The sequence below is a fragment of the Podarcis cretensis genome (assembly GCF_951804945.1).
Source record: "Podarcis cretensis genome assembly, chromosome: 12".
NCBI lineage: Eukaryota > Metazoa > Chordata > Lepidosauria > Squamata > Lacertidae > Podarcis > Podarcis cretensis.
In genome coordinates, this window is record NC_137181.1 from 24,114,823 (window position 1) to 24,135,759 (window position 20,937).

Genomic DNA, 20,937 nt, shown 5'->3' on the forward strand with positions numbered 1-20,937 from the left:
AAAATTGTTCTCCTCCTTCTACATACACAAACACACACACACACCTCTTCTTGCTGCCTGAACACAGAGGATTTGATTATGCATAGAATAAATTGTATTCCCTGTTTAATGGCAAGGTAATTTTCTGGAATAAACTCTTGAAAAGCTTGAATGAAAACAATTTAATACAGCACCTGGGACTCTTCACCATAACAGAATAGTTTCCTAAGAAGAATATGGCAAATTTGTTTTTCTGCAGTCCCTTAGGAACAACAGGAAAAACCTTTGCTTTCAATTACCAACTGGTCTCAGCATCCACGTAGAAATTTTATTCAAAGCAGCAACATACTATGCTCTGGAGTAGATTCCATTTCCATTACATTTTAATTATTGAACAGTAAGCTACCACAAGGAAAATGATACTGTCCACAGATAATTCCAACGCTTAATCTTGGTACTGGCGGAGGGAACAACCGCCACCCCCAAAATTCTGCAATATTTGAAAGTGCACAACTTACTTGCCTATGTAACTTAGTTGCATCCTCCCCACAACTTTCCTGTGTAAGTCCAACCCCAACCTTCCCATGCTCTGCAGAGGGCTTTAAGTCATGTCTACTTGCCTTAACAGATGTCCCAAGCAAGTGTGACTAGAAGCTGCCTGAAATGGCTTGTGTGTACATACAGTGCTACCTTGGTTCTCAAATTTAATCCATTCTGGGAGTCTGTTTGACTCTGAAATGGTTCGAAAACCAAGGCACGGCTTTCGATTGGCTGCAGGAGCTTCCCGCACTCAATCAGAAGCTGCAGAAGCCGCACTGGATGTTCGCCATCCAAAAAAAGTTCACACTCACTTCTGGGTTTGTGGTGTTCAGGAGTCGATTTGTTCGGGAGCCAAGCCGTTTGAGTTCCAAGGTACCACTGCATATTGGATGTGCAGAGAATGGGACCTCCCAGTGTTCAATGGACGTGTGATTAACGGCTTCCATGTGCAAATAGCTGCACATGCGCAGAAGCCATTTCATGCAGCTGCACACTTGCAGAGGTTGGGGGAGAAGCCAGAAGAAATAATCCACGCATGAAACAGCTTCTGTTCATATGCCTTAAACTTTTTGTTTTGAAAATATTAATTCACTCCTGCCCTGCTCAGCACAGCACTGAGTCCGTATCCTCCATAATCACTCCTAAATGACACCCCTGTGTTGGCAAAGTCAGCTGTTTTATCTCTCTCTCTCTCTCTCTCTTTTTTTAAAGAATCCTGTAACTGAGTCATTGTTGAGTGTGAACTGAACTGTGAAGGTAATCTGAGCTGTTTGCAGTTTTGAAGAGGGCTGGAAGGGGTGGAATTAGAAGCTGCTTTCATGTGCAATTAACTCAAAAGTTTTAAAGAAAGAAGATGCCCCCCACTGATTGCTGTCTGCTCCTTCCAGAGCTTAATTTCTAAACTGTAAAGTGACATGGCTTAATTGCCTCAAAGGTGTGATCTCTAACTCAATTGTGTTCCAGGTGGGAATGGATGGGAGGAAGTGTCTGCTTCAAAGAGAGACAGACACATACACTCTTGTTTTAATATTTCTAGCCCGGCTGTCAACTTTGAGATTACACTTAACTAATAGGGATGGTTGATTAATCTGATATTTGAGAATTCCATTATGAACCAACGGATCCTCGCATCCCAGACTAAGGCTACCCTCTGGCTTCACACTTCCTGATATATATATGCATTTTAAAATGTGTGTTTTGAGAAAGAAAAATGGTTTCAGTTTGCTATTCACACAAGTGGTTAAAAAATAAATAAACCACAAATTACAGCAGAAATAGGACAGAAAAGAATTGAACAGTGAACGCCAGTGTCCATCCCTACTTACAAGAGAAATTACATTCCAAACTCCCCAACCACAAAATTTGCAGTTCCAGAGATGCTGTAATGGCAATCCATTCTAAGTAATTACCTGGTTCATATGACATGGTAAGTGTGGGACCAGTCTGGTCTGTGGCAGAGCATCTGCTTTGCATACAGAAGTTCCCAGGTTCAATCCAGGTAGGGCTGGGAGTCTGGGACAGGAAGTCCTTTTCCTGAAACCCTGAAGAGCTGCTGCTGGTCAGTGCACAATACTGAGCTAAGTAGATCAAAGCCTTGACTCAGTATATGGCAACTTCCTGTGTGTTCGACTCCCAAGAGAAGAGCATGGAGCTGCTTTGCTCTTCCCCTGTCCCTTTCATCACTACGCTATGCATTGCTGAGCTAAGTTGGCTTAGTGTGACATCTAAGCAAGCGTAGTCAGATATATCAAGAGCGTTTATTGTGGTTGTTTTTCTATATACATCATGATAACTATAGCAGTGTTATGAGCACAGTTCAAGCAGCAAATCCTTTTTCAAGAAATGAAATCCCTGCCTTTGGAATTTATACCTAGTATGTAGGTCATTTAATTCTTGCAGCAATTATAACTCAGGGCAGTGGTCTGAACATAATGGTAAACCATGGCTTAGCATCACATCAATGAGCTGCAGCTAGCATCAGGCTTGTGCATTCCCCCATATCATCTATGCCTCCGGCATGCAGCAAAGAAAATGAGCAAACTCCTCTATTTCTTGTTTTAATCTAAACAGAGTTTCCCCACTACACTCAAAACCTGGAGGGGGGGGGGACTTTGGTTAGTTTAAGTTCTAGTTGGTGAACACTTCAGGATCTTACTAGAGTTTGATCCTGTCTTGTTTAAATTATATAGAGTTTTTATCTAACTGGGATTCCCAGGGAAATCTGGTTAAGGACATAATATTCTGGTCTCCTCTCACATGTGCTAGTGGGAGAGAGAGAAGGAGGAGTATGCAGTCCCAGGGCTCCCTGCATTCTTCCACAGAAAGCTAAACAATGCTTTAGCATAACATCAATATTGGCCTGGCATGAGAGCCCAGTGAGCTGGCCCTAATTTCTGGTAAACCATAGTGTGCCATTACATCCAAACAAACTATGGTTGCCTTCAAACCAAGCTGATTTAGAAACAAATGATAGATTTCACAAGCCATTATTTGCTCAGTTTGCATGTATAACCAAACGACAGTTCGCAATGAAAGGGCTGTCAGAGGGGGAATTGGAGCATGCAGAGGAAGGAGGGACGCCATTTTTTTTTTAAAAAAAAATGTAACCTAAGGAAATGGGTGAGGAGATACTAACAATGTAAATCTAGCTATATTTTGGCACTATATCAAAGTACATTGCATTATACTGGAGAAAAACGTCTGATTTTTTAAAAAATGTAATCTCACTTCGTAGGAATATCATTCAATATAAATAAGAGACTATAATCCAAAACATAAACAGCAAAATGTGAAAAAGAAGAGCAACTAAGATCAATGCCACTGTGTAGGGCTTTTGATGAGCATAAAGCATTGGGAGAAATGATGGTTATTCAGAACAGGCACAAGCACACAGCTACCTCTACTGTGGTTATCCATTAAGGACCTGCTCGTATATCAAAAGTGGACTACTATGGTTGTTACAATAAGGATTTAGAATAGATGCCATCCACACACAGAGAGGCATTAGCAAGTTTCTTTATCGTGCAGCGAAGCCTTTAAGAAAAAAGCAATAGTGGGAAGGAAACTGGATCTAACACAAAAAGTTTTGGGCACAAAGCTTGTTAATGTGTGTATGTGTGTGTGTGTAGCATCGTTACACAGCAGGGAACCTTTTTCAGCCCAGGGCCACATTTCCTTCTGGGGGCCACATGCCAGTGTTGGACAGAGCCAGAGGCAAAAGTGGACAGTGCAAATAATGTAAACATTACAACCTCTGACAGTAAGCCAGTTTCTACAAACTCACACACTCCTCTCTATGTGTTCAAGGGCACATTCCAGTCTGGTGAGAAGTGTGGCCTGGAGAGACACATTCAGCCCCTGAGCCTGAGGAGCCCCTGCTCCCTAGCCCCTAACAATCCCTATATGGTGACAAGTTTTCATATCCCCTCCTCACCATGCAGGTATCTTAAGGCAACAGAACGGAGATAAATAGCTCCCTACCTCAATCTGGGTAGTGTTGTCGTGTGTGTCATCAAGCAGCAGATCTGTGAAGCCCCCAGGTTCTGAAGAGTCCTGCCCCACACTGGCTCTGTTGGTGTCAACTGACTTGAGGAACTCTGAATGCCGTTTCCATCTGTGGCTGTATCTGTAGGAATCCACGAGGATGTTCTCCTCCACTCGAGGAAAGCTTGGAACCATTTCATAAAATGCACCTATTGACAAAGAGATTTTTGTTGGGGGAAAGAGTTAAAGCGAGATAGAAAAAATAATAATACAGCAACATTCTTTTGATATGTATTATTTACGAGTGGATCTTGCAACAAAATGTTTGGGGGGTTTTTTTTGCATTTCTGAAAACTTTGGGGCCTCACTGAGACAACTGATACCTCACTCTTGTTCCATTTTATTAAAATATATATCAAATGCATTTTATTAACAACACTTTTCAGACAGAAACCTCAACGCTTCTTTATATGACAAGCTGCAGAAATATGGCATTTTAACTAGACAATATTCTTACTATTGTATAGTTTGGGGAAAAACAGGAGAAAGTAAAGCAATACTTATTTAGTTTTCAAGCAGTGAGAGATTTCTGATATGTCCAACTTTGCTTTCTTGCTTACAAACATGCACAGTATGTTTTATTTTGAAGTTACCTATCTATAGCTCTGAAAGCTATTCTGCTGCTACAGTTGACACTAATCTGCTAGTAAAAACCTTAATAAGAACTGTTCTTTGGGCCAATTCATAACTGAACACTGCCTTTCGGAGGTCAGTTTTCTGAATACATTCATTATAGGCAGCAGCAGTTTAATTAAAAAAAATCAGTGATAGATAACCTTGATCAGATGAGTGCATATGCCTTTCCAAATCTTTGTCCTAATAGCATGACTCTATGATAAATTCACATTAGGGGAGGAATGATTTGAAGGTATGGGCATTAAAAAAAAAAAAAAGATTTTTACTTATAATAGCTAAAATGTCTTTAGATGCATATAAACACAACACTTATTTAGTTCATGATGCTGGTGGCATTTTAGAATCACGCATTAAAATTTTCAAGATTCTTGAACAGGGATCACCAGATAAGATACTTTCTAAGTTTTCTTCTAGCTCCTTGAAAACCTTTTCATAGTCTATGTGAAACTGTGCCCACGCTGTTTCTGGTCTCAAGTTCACCTTCAACCACTTACACATTTTTAAACGCCCCCATCATTCCCTGTGTTTTCTGCTAATGTAGCCCAGATGGTACCATCAATTTGCACAACCAGCAGGCTTGGTGGTGGGTGGGGTGCAGTGGGGGGGGGGGGAATGGCAAAGCTTGAAACATTTTTAAAAATTTTAAGTGCAGCTTAGCCTGGGAATTCTATGAGCATCCATATCTCTCTGGTCCTGCAGCAAAAACTGCACCTTAAAACTTTACTGAACAGGTAGCTGGTTTGGAATTATCATCATCAATTTCTTTATTGCCTTTTACACAATCATCTCAAGGCGATGTACAGTAAAAATAGGAAATAGTAGTTAAAAAAACCCCAGCAGATGGATAGGTATGGGGAAGTTTTTTATGTTTGATGTTTTTATGTGCTTAATGTTTTTGATTTGTTGGAAGCTGCCCAGAGTGGCTGGGGCAATCCAGTTAGATGGACGGCATATAAATAATAATGATAATGATAATAATAATATACAGTTATACCTCTTCTTGAGAACACTTCATGTTGCGTTTTTTCGGGTTAAGAACCCGGCCAACCTGGAAGTGTTTACTTCTGGGTTTCGCCACGCACGCGCGCACACACACAGAAACATTCTGCATGGTTCACACATGCGCAGAAGTGTTCTGCACGGTTTGCGCATATGCAGAAGCACTCTATCATGCTTTGCACATGCACAGAAGCACCACTCTGGTTATGGACTTTTTGGGGTGCGAATGGCACCCCGGAACGGATCGTGTCCACAACCAGAGGTACCACTGTATATCTAAAACAAAACAAGAACAGGACAAAATAGATACTTGTCACTGAGGGACTTGCAAAATGAATGTGCAAGGCAATGCACAGTTCAGCCAAGGGCCCATGTGAATCACAATGATGATTTCTACCTGCACTGGCCCCCTTAGAATGAGGTTTGTGGCTTAACATGGAGAAAGCAATGTGCAGTGGTACCTCGGGTTACAAACACTTCGGGTTACAGACTCCAAGAACTTTACCTCAGGCTGAGAACAGAAATCGTGTGGCGATGGCGCAACAGAAGCGGGAGGCCCTATTAGCTAAAGTGGTACCTCAGGTTAAGAACGGTTTCAGGTTAAGAACGGACCTCTGGAACGAATTAAGTTCGTAACCAGAGGTACCACTGTACAGATAAGCCCATAATAATATTCAAGTTGGATGCATAGTGATTTGGATCTACCCTGTAGAAACAACTGTATCTGCTTTTGTTTGCAGGTGTCCCAAACAATAATGCCGGTTTGTGGGAAAATGGATACAGCCATGTAAATAAAGGAAAATATTTTGCACATCCTAGCTTCCCCCTGCCACAGTATTAACTTTCTCTGTTTCTTCAGAGCAATAGCTGAATGCAGCTAATGACCTCTGCGGATAGAAAGACATTAGACTCACAGGAAATTTTATAAGGGACTTGGACTGTTATCACCGAAGATCTCAGAGTTTGCACTCAATTAGCACTGCAATGTCATTCAATTCAGCTGGAAAACAGCCAGATATTGTAAGGGCATCTGACAAATAGTTCCATCATAAGAGAAGGTAGCACTGATTAGCAGCAGCTTGCTTTGCAATTTATGTGGACAGAGGCAGTGCTGCAATAACACTCCGTATTTCGTGATTGAGAAGCATAGTGCCCGATGCACAAGGCTTTTGTTGTTTATAATCCCTTCACTCACTGCCACACAAGACGAAACCTTGCATGAAGCTCTCCCCCAGCAAAGATCTCACAGCACTGTTTTGGAAGGAGCGAGATTAGCAGCAAGGGGGTTTATAATGAACACATAATTAAGCCTGCGTTTTGCTCTAATGATTTTAGCAGTTGTCCTTGAGGTTTGCATAAAATTAGACGCTAAAGTGATTAGGCTGGCAATTTTATTCCCCGCTTATGTTGAATTTAAATTTAAGATTGGAGCCCTATCTCGGAGGAAAGCGGCATGAGGGGAAGGGGAACTGGCAGTCTTGACAAGCTCTTACTACGCTGAGATCAGTCAGAATTAATGAATGATTTGTTGGCTGCATTCAGGGCCACTTGTGGCTGCTGTTGATCAATCCAGCACTCTCCAGTCAGTGCAATCAATGAGAGAAGCACTACACCAGAAATGTGTGTGTCTTATAATTCACTCAACTCAGGCAGGTCTCAAAAGAATACTTGAGCAGAGAGGGTGGGAAGAAATCGCAATTAGAAAAAAGAAAAAAGAATAGCTACCAACTAGGCCTTACAGTATTCTGATACAGAGGCATTTGTGCTAAGTTGCTTCCTGAGAAACCAAAAAAACAAAACAGAAAACATGCTCAACTGTGAAAGTAGAAGAAAAGCAGATTCTATTTTAACCAATTAAGCTGAAAACAGATTCTTAATTTGTTTTTCAGGGCTATCCATCCCAGAGCCTGCACCTAATACCGCATACAGCTTAAATTTGGAATCAAATAGAATTAAGCCCTTAAAACCATTTCAGGGGTTATGTGTGTGGAGAAAACAGGCTTTCTCATGTATACTCTTAACTGATTGAGCTCACTATGCAAATGGAGCTGTACATGTTAGAAAAACCAGCAGTGGAACTTTTGGGGGAATAGAGCTGGGGAAAAGCTGTACTTCATTCCCACTAGAAAGCATATTGTCTCAAGGGCTGTTTTCCTAGCATATCTCTCTCTCCGCATGGTCAGTCCCAGTAACTGTGAACAGTCAAATGTCTGTGGACCGATGTTTTCAATGGGAATTGAAATGCTTGCCTCAAGCAGTCTTGTGGTGGCAGTTTTATGTGGAAAGGAACTCCACATAGGAAACATCGTGAAAATCACGTCTCAGAATCATATGCCAACTGCTTATTCCTTTGCACATCTACGCATAGAACCAATCACCACATAACACAGTCTACAGTTTGCATGCTGCTACTATCAGAAGTACTTTCCTGGTCAGTAATGTCACATTAATGTACCCCCTGAGCCCCCTTTTCTTTTTTTAAAAATAAATCATTATTATTATTACTAAGTTTTTACATCAAGTTTAAGGCACATAAAAGTAAAATGAATAGAACAATAACAGTAACAAACGAAACAAGTGTGGGACAATAAAATTTTAAATCAATGCCAAGCAGGTTCTGCATCTATGTCAAATGTAGTCCATAATATTCCACAAGCCACCTCTTTCAAGTGACATTTCCCCTAAATGAATATAGAAGCCAGGCACAGGGAGGAAAGTGTTCTATATCCAAATCTATGAAGTTGCTTAATGCTGTGTTGGGCCATTGTTCCACCCAACCATATAATAAGCCGCCTGCTGGGTTAGGTCAAAGACCTATCTAGTCCAGCAGTCCATGTCCACAGTGGCCAACCACTTGCCACTTGACAGGGGTAGCCAACATGGTGCCCTCCAGGTGTTGGGCTTCAACCCTCACCCTGCCTGTCTGGGGCTGATGGGAACTGGAGTGCAACATGGGAAGCCCACAAGCAGGATTATATGTTTCCCACTCATGCTCCCCAGCAGCTGGGATTAAAATCCATGATGCGTCTGATACGGCAGACATTATCTATTTACCGTACTTATACCCTGCCTTTCCCCCAACACCGGGACTCTATAAGCTCACAGAAATAAAAAAAGATACAGACAAAGCACACATAGCTAAGAACATACGAAGGGTTATCGTTAAAAAGTAGTTAAGCTATATGGGATTGAAACAATGCAAAGATGTATCCACTAAAATTCAGATGATAATTAATTAATCCTAGACCCATAGAATTGTAGAGTTGGAGGGGTTATCTAGCCCAACCCCCTGTGATGCAGGTGTGGGTCTCGAACCCAGAACCCTAAGAGTCTTGTGCTCTCCGATCTGAGCTATCCCACAGGTTAATAATAATGATTAATAGGTAGTACATAACCATCTCCTTTTTTAAACAGCTCATCACTGCAACTTGCGGTGGCAAATCTCATCATTTACATCTGTATGCTGCATATGGAAGGACTTCATTTTATCTGTCTGAATCTCTCACCAGGGTTCTTGTATTATAAGAGAGGGAGAAGTTTCTCCTTATCTACTTTCTCCACACCTTCCATGATTATATACACCTATGCCACATCCCTCACATGACTTGCCTTTTCCCTAAGCTCAGAAGTCCCAAGCTTTGTGACTCTCGGTTTTTAGGAGAGTCCAGCCTGGTACTGTCGAGTCTGATTGATAACAGCTTTCCAGAGTCTCAGACTTTCCTGTCACCTCTGGCCTGAGCCTTCCTAGCCACTGGAGATTCTGGGGATTGAACGTCCTTTTGCATGCAAAATATTTGTTCTGCCACTGAACTCTGGCCGCAGAATTACAATGTGCAAGGAATAAATCACACATATATTGCAAGCTACAACATGCATGCAACTCCACTGGACTGTGCATGGTGCACTGAGGGCCTGCATCAACTAGTGGCCACTAGGTGTCAGCAAACTTTTTCAGCAGGGGGCGGGTCCACTGTCCCTCAGACCTTGTGGGGGGCCGGACTATATTTTTTTGGGGGAGAGGGAATGAACAAATTCCTATGCCCCACAAATAACCCAGAGATGCATTTTAAATAAAAGGGCACATTCTACTCATGTAAAATTATGCTAATTCCCAGACCATCCATGGGCCGGATTTAGAAGCCGATTGGGCCGGATCTGGCCCCCAGGCCTTAGTTTGCCTACCCATGGGTTAGGAGGACAGCCTTAAGGAACGACTGGCGGATGTCACTGTGATATACTGAAAAAAATAAAAACACAAATACAAGCATTTAGCTGTCAGAAGAAAAAATATCAGCAGACTGTTTGCTTAATTCCTAGAAGTGTAAACTGCCTATTTGCTCTTGGGCAGCTATTCTTGTTTTTAAATGGGCTGCCCTTTGCAACTAGTGCTTGGAGACACATTGGAAGAGTGTAATAAAACTGGTAATGTACAGAAACCTACCATATAGCTTCAAGGGATAGCGCAGATTTTTAACTTTGCAAAGTGTTTTCTTAAACAAAAGAAAATGCTCATGGCAAAATGAAATCCTGAATAAACTGGACAACTAGCAGGCCTTTTCCTTATGGGCTATTAAGCTCCTCTTGTGGAAAAACAAAACAAAACAAAATAAGCTGTTCTTTAGAAAAGAGACAGACTCAAGGATACACGGGCAGTGACAATAGATGCGTGATCACCGACACATGGGTCCTTTAGGATCTGGAAGGTGAAATGGGGGCAGAAGGGGGGAGCGAAATAGGGGTAGGGCTTCCACCAATGTATGCAGAGGCCAGGAAGAGAACCCATGTACATAATTTTAATGGAGTCTTAAGAGGTGGATCCAGACAAAATGCCATTTCATGAACTAGCCCTGTGCTGGAGCACTGCCTCCTCCCCTTCGCTCCTCCCTTTTCACTCTCTAATAACAGCTGGCCAGAGTGGCTGGGGAAACCCAGCCAGATGGGTGGGGTATAAAGAATAAATTATTATGATTATATTATAATTTCCCCCCTCACTTCTGATCAAGGCTGCAGTCTTAACCACAATGAAGTCCTATTTAATTTACTAGGGCTTACTCCCAGGTTAGGACTGCAGCTTTAGTGGCAAACCATATAAATCAGAATACAGCAAGCTATGGCTTATGCAAACCATAGGTTGCAAGATCTGAATGCAACAGCAAATTATAGCTGGCAGCTAAGGCAGAAATGAGAGGGGAAATCAGGTGTGCAAAAGGAGGAATAGGTGTACAAGTTCAGGGATCCATTCATATAGCAGCAAGCCAGTGTTTGATGTTATGTCTGAAATGACCCACATGTGCACATTAACACACACCCGTGCAAATAATGTGTGTGTGTGTGTGTGTGTGTGTGTGTGTGTGTGTCTACAAACAAATTAAGCTAACCTCTTATTAGTGATAATAATTTACATGTGTTTTCTAATTTTGAATTATTTATTATTCCACTTCTACTAATCACAGGTAGACCTCTTTCTTTAGAAATCCTCATTCCTACCCTTCTGAGATACCACAAGACACTGCCCAAAATCTTCCCATCTTATCTTAAAATACAGGGGAAGATCCTCATAATGCTTAATAATAATAATAATAATAATAATAATAATAATAATAATTGATTTATACCCCGCCCGTCTGGCCAGGTTTCCCCAGCCACTCTGGGCGGCTCCCAACAGAATATTAAAAACATGATAAAACATCAAACATTAAAAACTTCTTTAAACAGGGCTGCCTTCAGATGTCTTCTCAAAGTCAGATAGTTGCTTATTTCCTTGACATCTGATGGGAGGGCCTTCCACAGGGCGGGCACCACTACCGAGAAGGCCCTGTAACCTCAGTTCTTGCAATGAGGAAACTGCCAGAAGGCCCACCGCACTGGACCTCAGTGTCTGGGCTGAATGATGGGGGTGGAGACGCTCCTTCAGGTATACTGGGCTGAGGCCATTTAGGGCTTTAAAGGTCAGCCCTAACACTTGGAATTGTGCTGGGAAACGTACTGGGAGCCAATGTAGGTCTTTCAGGACTGGTATTATATGGTCTTGGCGGCCCCTCCCAGTCACCAGTCTAGCTACCGCATTCTGGATTAGTTGTAGTTTCCATGTCACCTTCAAAGGTAGCCCCATGTAGAGTACATTTCAGTAGTCCAAGTGGGAAATAACTAGAGCATGCACCACTCTGGCAAGACAGTCTGCGGGCAGGTAGGTCTCAGCCTGTGTACCAGATGGAGCTGGTAGACAGCTGCCCTGGACACAGAATTGACCTGCACCTCCATGGACAGCTGCGAGTCCCAGGCTATGCACCTGGTCCTTCAGGGGCACAGTTACCCCATTCAGGACCAGGGAGTCCTCCACACCCGCCTGCAGCCTGTCCCCCCAAAACAGTACTTCTGTCTTGTCAGGATTCAACCTCAATCTGTTAGCCACCATCCATCCTCCAACCACCTCCAGACACTCACACAGGACTTAAGGGTTAGGGTCTACGCATTATCAAGTGGGCAGAACAGGATATGTAGAGAGGGAGCCACAATGACTAGTGTCCCACATCAGTCTCCTTTAGGAAGGAGTGTCAATCTGTATGACACACATCCAGTTGCTCCTGAGCTTAATCCTATGAATATTTACACAGAAGTTAAGTTCTACAGAGTTCAATGGAACTGCAAACTTTGTTAAGTACGAATCATTCACTCCTACTAATAATATGCCTACCAATAAAGCACTGGAACTCTATCCTATGGCTCAGTGTTTTCACATTGATCATGTGAGTCACAGCCTTTTAAAAAACAATGTTTCTAATAACCTTCTTTCCAACTGTTAAAACAAAATTGCTTCATCCACATTTATCACAGTGGCAGTTTACATTTTAGAAAATAAGAGATAACTAACAGCCAGCCAGCTGACTGCTCAAATAATATCAACTGACTGCTTCCCAAACCTTAGTTTTTAGAATCATTTACCATTTAAGAGAAAGTGGAACCATCTAATCCTCCATTTAAATGCAAATTCTCATTCTGCTCTTGAGGGGTTTCCAGAGAATGCTAACTCCACCTTATTTAAACACATTGGACATACACTTAGAGGGATTTTTTCCAGTCAATTACTGGATTATAAATACTTCCGCAAGATCAAGCACCAATGTTTAAGAGAGCCTCATCTATAATACAGGCGTGTCGGTTCTTCCCCTGCTTGGAAACCAGCCCACTTGAGGTTTCTCAAGGTTGTCACAAAACCATGCCACCCAGCAAGAGAGGGAACTTTATTTTTTGGCTTGGTCTTAGAACAGTAGCAGTCTTTTATATGCAAGAGCACTTCACTTTGTTAAGTGAAGTGACAGATGTCTAACTTTAAATTCCTGCTGCCGTTAATTAAGACATTTTACATAGGTGCTATAATTAAAAGTGAGGGAATGACACTGATTATTTCCCCACAACTAGGCAGGAACGTCTTGAAATATAAGGCAAAGATTCATTCTCAAATAAAGTCCAAGGTACGAGATTGGCTCCATTATTTTCAAATAATGGAGGCTTACAAACAAGACAGGAAAATTGGTTTCCAGGTGGAGAAATCGAAACTAGAAACAGAACTGCTAGAACCCAATACTAAGAATTTATCAAGAATGTATAACTTGCTGTTGAAGTGGAATACAATAGATGAGACAGTGAAGTCAGCTATGGTCAAATGGGCACAGGACATAGGTCATGACATTATGTTTGCTGACTGGGAGCAGTTATGGACCACAGGCATTAAATTCACGGCATGTAATGCCTTACGAGAAAATATTATGAAAATGATTTACAGGTGGTACATGACCCCAGTCAAGCTTGCGAAGATTTATCATTTGCCCAATAACAAATGTTGGAAATGTAAAGAGACTGAAGGTACCTTTTTCCACCTTTGGTGGACCTGCCCAAAGATTAAGGCCTTCTGGGAAATGATTTATAATGAAATTAAGAAAGTGCTTAAGTGCACCTTTAACAAGAAACCAGAGGCATTTCTCTTGGGTATGGTCGGCCAGTTGGTGCCGAAGAAGGATAAGAATTTCTTTTTGTACGCTACTACGGCAGCAAGGATTCTTTTAGCAAAGTATTGGAAGACACAAGAGCTACCCACGCTGGAGGAATGGCAGGCGAAAGTGATTGACTTTATGGGATTGGCAGAAATGACCGGCAGAATCCGCGACCAAGAGAAAGAGACTGTGGAAGAAGATTGGAAGAAATTTAAGATGTATCTTAAGAATTATTATAAAATTGAGGAGTGCTAAAATGCTGAGGGAAAAGAAGACGTAGAATTGCAGCGGAAAATTGTGCTTAATTTTAGGGTGGAATCGAAAAAGAGAATGAATTTATATTTAATTGGCTAAGAAGGGTTGCTGAATAATGGTCCTAAATTAAGGATGCAAAAAGGGAAAGGTATGGGGAAGTCCGGGAAAAGAGGGTTATGGAAATAAGGTTAAGAAAATATGAGTTTTTTGTGTTTGTTTTTATGTTGTTTTTGTTTATGTTAAAAAATTGGAAATCAATAAAAATCTTTATTAAAAAAAACAACAAAGATTCATTCTCATCATGAAACAGATCTTCATATTATCATGCATTTTTCTCCCGTTGTCATTATACCAGGAATTCTTTTTCTGCTTCTTTAGGTGATAATGATGTGTGGTTGTAGCCAACGAAGTTCTGCTCAGAGGAGACCCATTGAAATTAAAGGACTAAGTCAATCATGTCTATCCTTTCACAGAATCTCAGAATTGTAGAGTTGGTAGGGATCACAAGGATCATCTAGTAGTCTAACCCCCTGCAATGCAAAAATCTTTTTGCTCAACATAGGGCTTGAACCCACAACCCTGAGATTAAGAGTCTCATTGCTGTACCAACTGAGCTAGTAACACTAATGGATACAGCACATGGTCACAATAATGTGGTCCATTAAGCCAAACATATCCAAATTAGCTGTCTCCTGTGGCCTTCCTTCCTTTGTTGTTGCTCCAACAACAGGCAGGCATTAAGAGCAGGAAGCTTTCAGTATCATGGTAGGTTGCCAGAGCGTGCTGGTGGTTCATGTTAGGCATGGCAGATCATGTAGGGCTGTTTGGGGGGGTCAAACCTACATGGTGATTCCAGATATTGACCTTGGGATATTCCAAATGCAAATTGTGTTCTCTCCCACTGCACTATAGCTCCTTCCTTCTTGATGCACATTGTCCAAATATAAACAGTGGCCCAGTTTTATATTATTAACAACCATCTAAATGGTTCACAATAAGCTGCTAGCAATCTCCTCTATCAGAAGATGGCTGCTTATTATTTTTCATTTGATTTTTGTCCCATAGTCTGAAATCAAAGGAGAAAGATCAGTAGGAAACAAACAGTGGTTGTCTGGAATTAAAAACTATGGATGCTATGTTAGCCGTACTCAGAGTAGACTGATTGTTATCAGTGGCCTTGGGTCCACTGACCAACATTAGATATCACCCTAAATAGGGTATCCTTAAACAGTGAGATGGAAAGGAAACTTTGGAGTTTCCTTCTTATTTGTCACAGTCAAAGTGAATTAGCCATTATTGTGCATCATGCATAGTAATTTGGGAGGAAAAACATATTGGAGGGGAAGTGGCCTATCTTATTGGAAGGGGGATAAAATTAGCCTGTTGGGGTTTCTTTTACCCCTAATTCTTTCCACCAAAGTTTGCATTTCTAACAAGCATATAGCAACGTTGACCCAACAGATAATTTCCATCCCTGCCAAAACAAGAACATGGCCAACAGACATCTTTCATCATCACCTCCAGCTTCAGTTAAGGTAAAACATCAGCCAGCTATAAAGACCAAGAAATGTTTAAACAGCCTGGCAATCTTTTGCCTAACAGAGTCCTTTTTTTGCCAAGGCTTCAACCCACAGACTGGCTGACAGCCCATCTTCAACCACAGAAGCCACCGTCAGGTTTGGAAAGAAACCCTTTACATCTTGTGGTAAAGAATGGATTCTGGAATAATCTGATTTGTCGAGTGCTGTGGAAATACACTGAGCGTTATTACATTCTACCTACTGCAGAATGGAGAACAACTTTAGAAATCACACTTAATTCGGGCCTGTAAACAAGACAGCCGCCTAATTGATTGTGGGGAGAGATAATGGCCTCCAGGCAACCCCCGCAGATAAGCATTTGTGAATCAAAAAGAGGGTTGGCTCTTTTAGGGGTTTTTTTCCCCAGTCATCTTTGTTCTGCCTATCACCAACACACCCATAGGTAGGTAAGAAGGCTAGTTAAAAGACTAACTTCTGTGAACTTATTTGCAAGGCTGCACTTAATTGGTAGGTCAAAATCGATTTTAGAAGGATGAGTGTAACCTTCTGACTTAAATTCATGGGTCACAAACTTGACCCAGGACTGTCACCTGACTAAATAAATGCTAATCCTGTCAGTTTGAGACTGGTCCTAACTGGGGCCAGAGGCCAGAGGGTGACAGATTCTTCACTGGCCTTGGTGGTAGTGGGAGGCAGGTTTTATATTTGGGGGCATGCTAACTCAAAGCAGATTTTTCTCTTTAGGAAATGCATATCCTCCAACATGTTGAGTCGCAAAACTGGGACACACGTCTTCCCACCCACATGAGATCATGGACACGTGAGACCATGTGCCCCACAGGACACAGGCTCTCACAGCACCCAAAAATGTGCATTATGGAGTGCTGTTTGAGATTGCAGCCCTGAAGGGACACATGTTTTCGGGGCAAGAACTTGGTGTGAAATCGCACAAGGTCATGGTTACCAAAATGGCTGCTGCGCTCCCACAGGGTGGGGGTAAATGGGATGTCCCGGTTTTTCTGAGGCACTTGGAGGGTAAGGAAATGGGGTGGGATTTGGATCCATCACAAACCTCATTCTGCTCTCATAATGCCCAGTTTGTGGGCTACTAACAGCAGCAGTGCCACCCACAGGGACACCAGAGGAATCCATGGTAGCAGAGCACCTCCATTTGTGGTCAATAGTGGAGAACTACTTCTGCTGCATCCTAACCCAACAGCCAAGGATAGGAGCTCATGGTTGCTTGTCAATTGATTGACTGATTCACTAGTTTTTAGATGATGTATGTGTGTGCATAATTTTAGCTGCAGTCTAAAACCTGTGAGATAAAAGGCAAATCCTTCTTTTAAGATGGTTCTTACAATCTACAGTTTTTATAAAAATGAAGGGGTGGGGTGGAGATTTTGCTGCCCAATACATTACGGTCAAACAGAAATGTTTTTAACCAATTATAACAAATTAATTGGTTAATGGTTGTTGCCCTGTGTAAAATATTTACATTCCACTTTCCTAAGGCTCAAGGCAGTTCATGTAAGACACAATAAAGTGGTTGCAGACTTTTCAAAAGGGCATGTGGAGGATCTGGTGTCGATAAGACGATTCCCATGTTCTATGGAACAGCATTCCTGATGAACAACGAAAGGCTGCCGCTATCTGCACTTTCCGGGGGGGGGGGGGAATGAATACACTTTTGTTCCAACAGGCTTTTCCAGCTGGATTAATAGGTCTTTACCATGGGTGTCCACTGTTAGGGTTTTAGTCTTGTTTGAAATGTATCTGCTATGTGTGTGTCTTGTTTAAACTGCTTTGAATTACATGTAAATTGCCTTGAGATGCTGGTTTAGAAGGAGATTAATAAATCAAAGATGACAATGATAATAATTACTATTATTCCAGCACCTCAGAGAAATGGCAAAAGAGGGCCTGCTCAAAAGCATTGGTCATCTCAGACAATGGGTAGATCAGAAAAATGATGGCAGCGCAAGCATTGAAACGGAGAGAAACAGTGCCATGGACTGGTTGGATGCAGGGGAGTGGTGGAAGGAACCAGCTGGGAACCCCCAAGGGAAGAAGGTCAGAGCCAGGGGGTTGGTGGTGGGACGACCACCAGCACCCAGAAAAATGCACGCAGGAAGCCCAGTTGCTACAGAGCTGGCTGAATATATTGTTACTTCCCTAGGGTACCTTCTGAACCAGCTTGATTGCAGCCTTCAGTCTTTGAGGTTACAGAAGCGGGCAGAAGTACTGTGAATCCTGTCTGTTCCAAAAAGGGTTGGGACCTATACCACAACTTTAGCTGATGAAAGAGAATTCTGGCTACTAAGGTTATCTGGTTCCAAGTTCCAAATCTGATCCAACGGAATAAGTACAACACCCACACCAAAGCAAGCAGAACTACCCTCAGGAGTTCTAAGATTTCCCACTAGAATCTCCTCTTGCCAACTTTAAACAATCCCTGTTCTAGGCAGCACATATAGCTTGGGCTACTAAGCAGTGAACTTGAGGAAACACCATAAAATGAACTTGAGGAAACACCATAAAAATCTTCCACACAGGTGGGAATATCCGTCTAAAACAGAATCTTGAAAAAGTTGTTCACTTCCACAATGCTTTTTATTTATTTTTTTTGACATCCAGTCTGCTGCTCTGAGAAACCTTACAACATGGATCATCAATCGGGTGCCCATGAGCACCATGGCACCCACAAAAACCTTCTTCAGTGCCCCCAGGATACATCATAACTCCCAGATTCTAAGCGTTCATTAAAAAATAATAATTGTATTTTTAGAACCTGAGACATGAGGCAAATCGTGCAGGTACCATTCTTCCCAGTTTTGGGGTGATAAATTAGCCTGCTCTGCTCTTTTAGTGTTTCACCTGGGCAGGACCCCCGTCCCCCAAAAATTCCCTTCCTAGGAAAATTCCTGCATGTTTGTGGAAGAGGGAGAGATGTACACATGTAGTCAGTGTGAAGGGGGGGAGGGAGTGTACATATGTATGTGTGGTCTGTGAGAGGGAGGTAAGAAATAGCAGCAGCAGCAGCAGCTTCCTTCTAGTGCCCTCTGGCCTACTTGACTATGCCACTGCATTTTTCTTTTGCTCTGTCAGCCCTTAGACCCAGGAGCAGAGTGAGCTCGGCTGACAAAAATGTCTCTTGCCTGCTTTCTGGGAGACTCACGCCATACTTTTAAACTGACATACAGAAGCTCGGTACGGCAAAACCTGATAACTTCCACAACGGTGCTGCATGGAACTGTGTCAAGCTGATGACAGTAATAGACGAAGGGAATAAATCTCCCTTCAGCTTCCAGTTTTATTAAATTCAGGATCGTTTTGCTCCAGGCTCCAATGCCTTCTTTCTCTGAGTCTGCACATAACAGCTCCTCCAAGGTTTTCCTGCTTAAGACAGTGCATGGCTTCAGAAACCACCGACCACTTCCAAGGACATGAACGCTGCCAACAACACTGGGTTTGACCAGAGTGCTAATGCCCACTCACTCTCTTTCCATTGGTGGTCAACCAAAGGATTGCCACTTCCTCCCACTTGGAAATTAGCAGCCTAGAAGCAACACTGTCACAATTCCATCCCCACCAGGGTATACCCCAAGGGCAGGCTTCCATATGCAATCTGCTTTCTTATTACAAGCTGCTTAAGCGATATCCCAGAGCTATTTTAAACATCTGTTTAGTTACTTTTCATTCCATGTACAGATAAACCCTTCTTCCCATTTAATCCTGTGGAGAGAAAAAATCTTAGAGAGAAAGAATATTTCATAAGAAAATGTGCACGGACTGAGAGAAAATACAAGTCTAAATTGTTTCTGTTTGCATAAACCAAAGGTCAGAGGGAACATCCTGATATATAAGGCACTTTGGCTGTCTTCCTTCAACTGGTAAAGACATTTTTATTCTAGCATTTTTATTCCATTTTGCCTCCTAGGTATCTGTTGTAAAAGGTCATCTTAATCTCTCTTCGCTGTATCTTCAGCATGTTATTATTATATTTCAAATACTTTTATTGTATTTTATGACATTATGGTATTGTGATTTTAAGCTGTTGGAAGATGCCCTAAATAGTGCATAGTACTAAAAATGGTAACAACTGAGAATACTCAATATTTAAGCAAAAACAACAAATAGTGTTTTGGTACCTTAGAGACGTTAGAAATCTGATACATTTCATGAGATATACTAAAAGGGATGTTCACACATCACATTCAATGAGTATACAATCTGTGTACACAAACAGTTGTGGTGTACATTTGTATGTACTGTACATTAACATGTAATGCTCAACAAATGTATAATCTGAATGCACAAGAAATGAGATGTGCAAAACTGTATGCTCAGTTGTACATGTGTAGAGACAATTTGTAAATGTGCTTAGTGTAATGTGCAAATAACTCAACCCTATTCCTATGACTCATAAGTTTCAAACTCTTTTCAATTTTAAATTGTTGTGGCCCACCCTGGGATGGTGAAGGGAGAATAATAAATTCAGACAGACAAAACAACTTCATTTTCATCAGTGTTGCTAATGCTAAGCATGAGTACATCTGATTGGGAGACCTGAGCTCGTATAGTATTTTTCTTTAAAGAGATTGTAATATGAGATTGTCAATGGAATTTTTTTTATCAATTCCAATGTCAAACATAAAGAGTTGGTGTTCTTTCTTATGACAATAGCAAGACAAATAGTTGCTTCCAAACTGAAAACCCCCCACCTCCTCTCATCACAGAAACATGGACCCAATATGTGTGGGATATAGCACTTCTGGAACACTTAACTTAACTTAATTGGAGGACAATTAGATGAATAACAAAGAGAGATGGGTGTGACTCCATATGGTCTCGATTTATATCGTTTATTAACAATAGTACAGCAGTCTCAGCCACAGTAGCTACTATGAAAAAAATATTTTGACATTTAGATTGAAGTATTCCCTGTGAATGTGAGCTGAATTTGTAATGCAAAATATTTTCCAAGTTTGTTTTGATGCCATGTGGCTGACTATATAGAAAACTTCACACGTATTTTTGGTGGAAGACAACACTTTGTGTTTGGTAACTGTTTTTAATATTTTTAATAACATTTAAGGGGGGAAACAGAGGTGGTAATAACTAAGTTTATGAAGGGGTCCTGTGGTCTGGATCTAACCATCTAACTTCATTTGTTTATGAAGGGGTCCTTGTTAGGGTGTGAAACCTAAGACGCTGGCAAGTTAGCAATGTCATGTGACTTTAAGTAGTCAAGCTCGTTAAGTTGTTAAGTTGCTCAGTATATAAAGAGTGTTTGTTTTCTCTGCCTGTGGGGGGCGTGATACAAAAATGTCTGAAAGCTCCGGAGGTGTTTCTGTTATCTTTCTGCAATAAACCTGTCTTTGGAAAGACAGGCTTCCCTGTGTCGTTATTTCTTTGCTGCTGAGACTCTGAAGCTTGTACTGCAACAAGAA

General features: G+C 41.6%; 1 protein-coding gene across 1 annotated transcript in view; it reads right to left on the bottom strand.

Annotated features, from left to right (window-relative positions):
* PLXDC2 (plexin domain containing 2) overlaps nt 1–20,937 on the bottom strand; it is a 250,187-nt gene that overhangs the window by 141,842 nt on the left and 87,408 nt on the right. Inside the window, exon 2 of the mRNA XM_079948329.1 lies at nt 4,000–4,211. Coding sequence (XP_079804455.1) covers nt 4,000–4,211 — 212 coding nt within the window. The remainder of the gene's footprint in view (nt 1–3,999; nt 4,212–20,937) is intronic.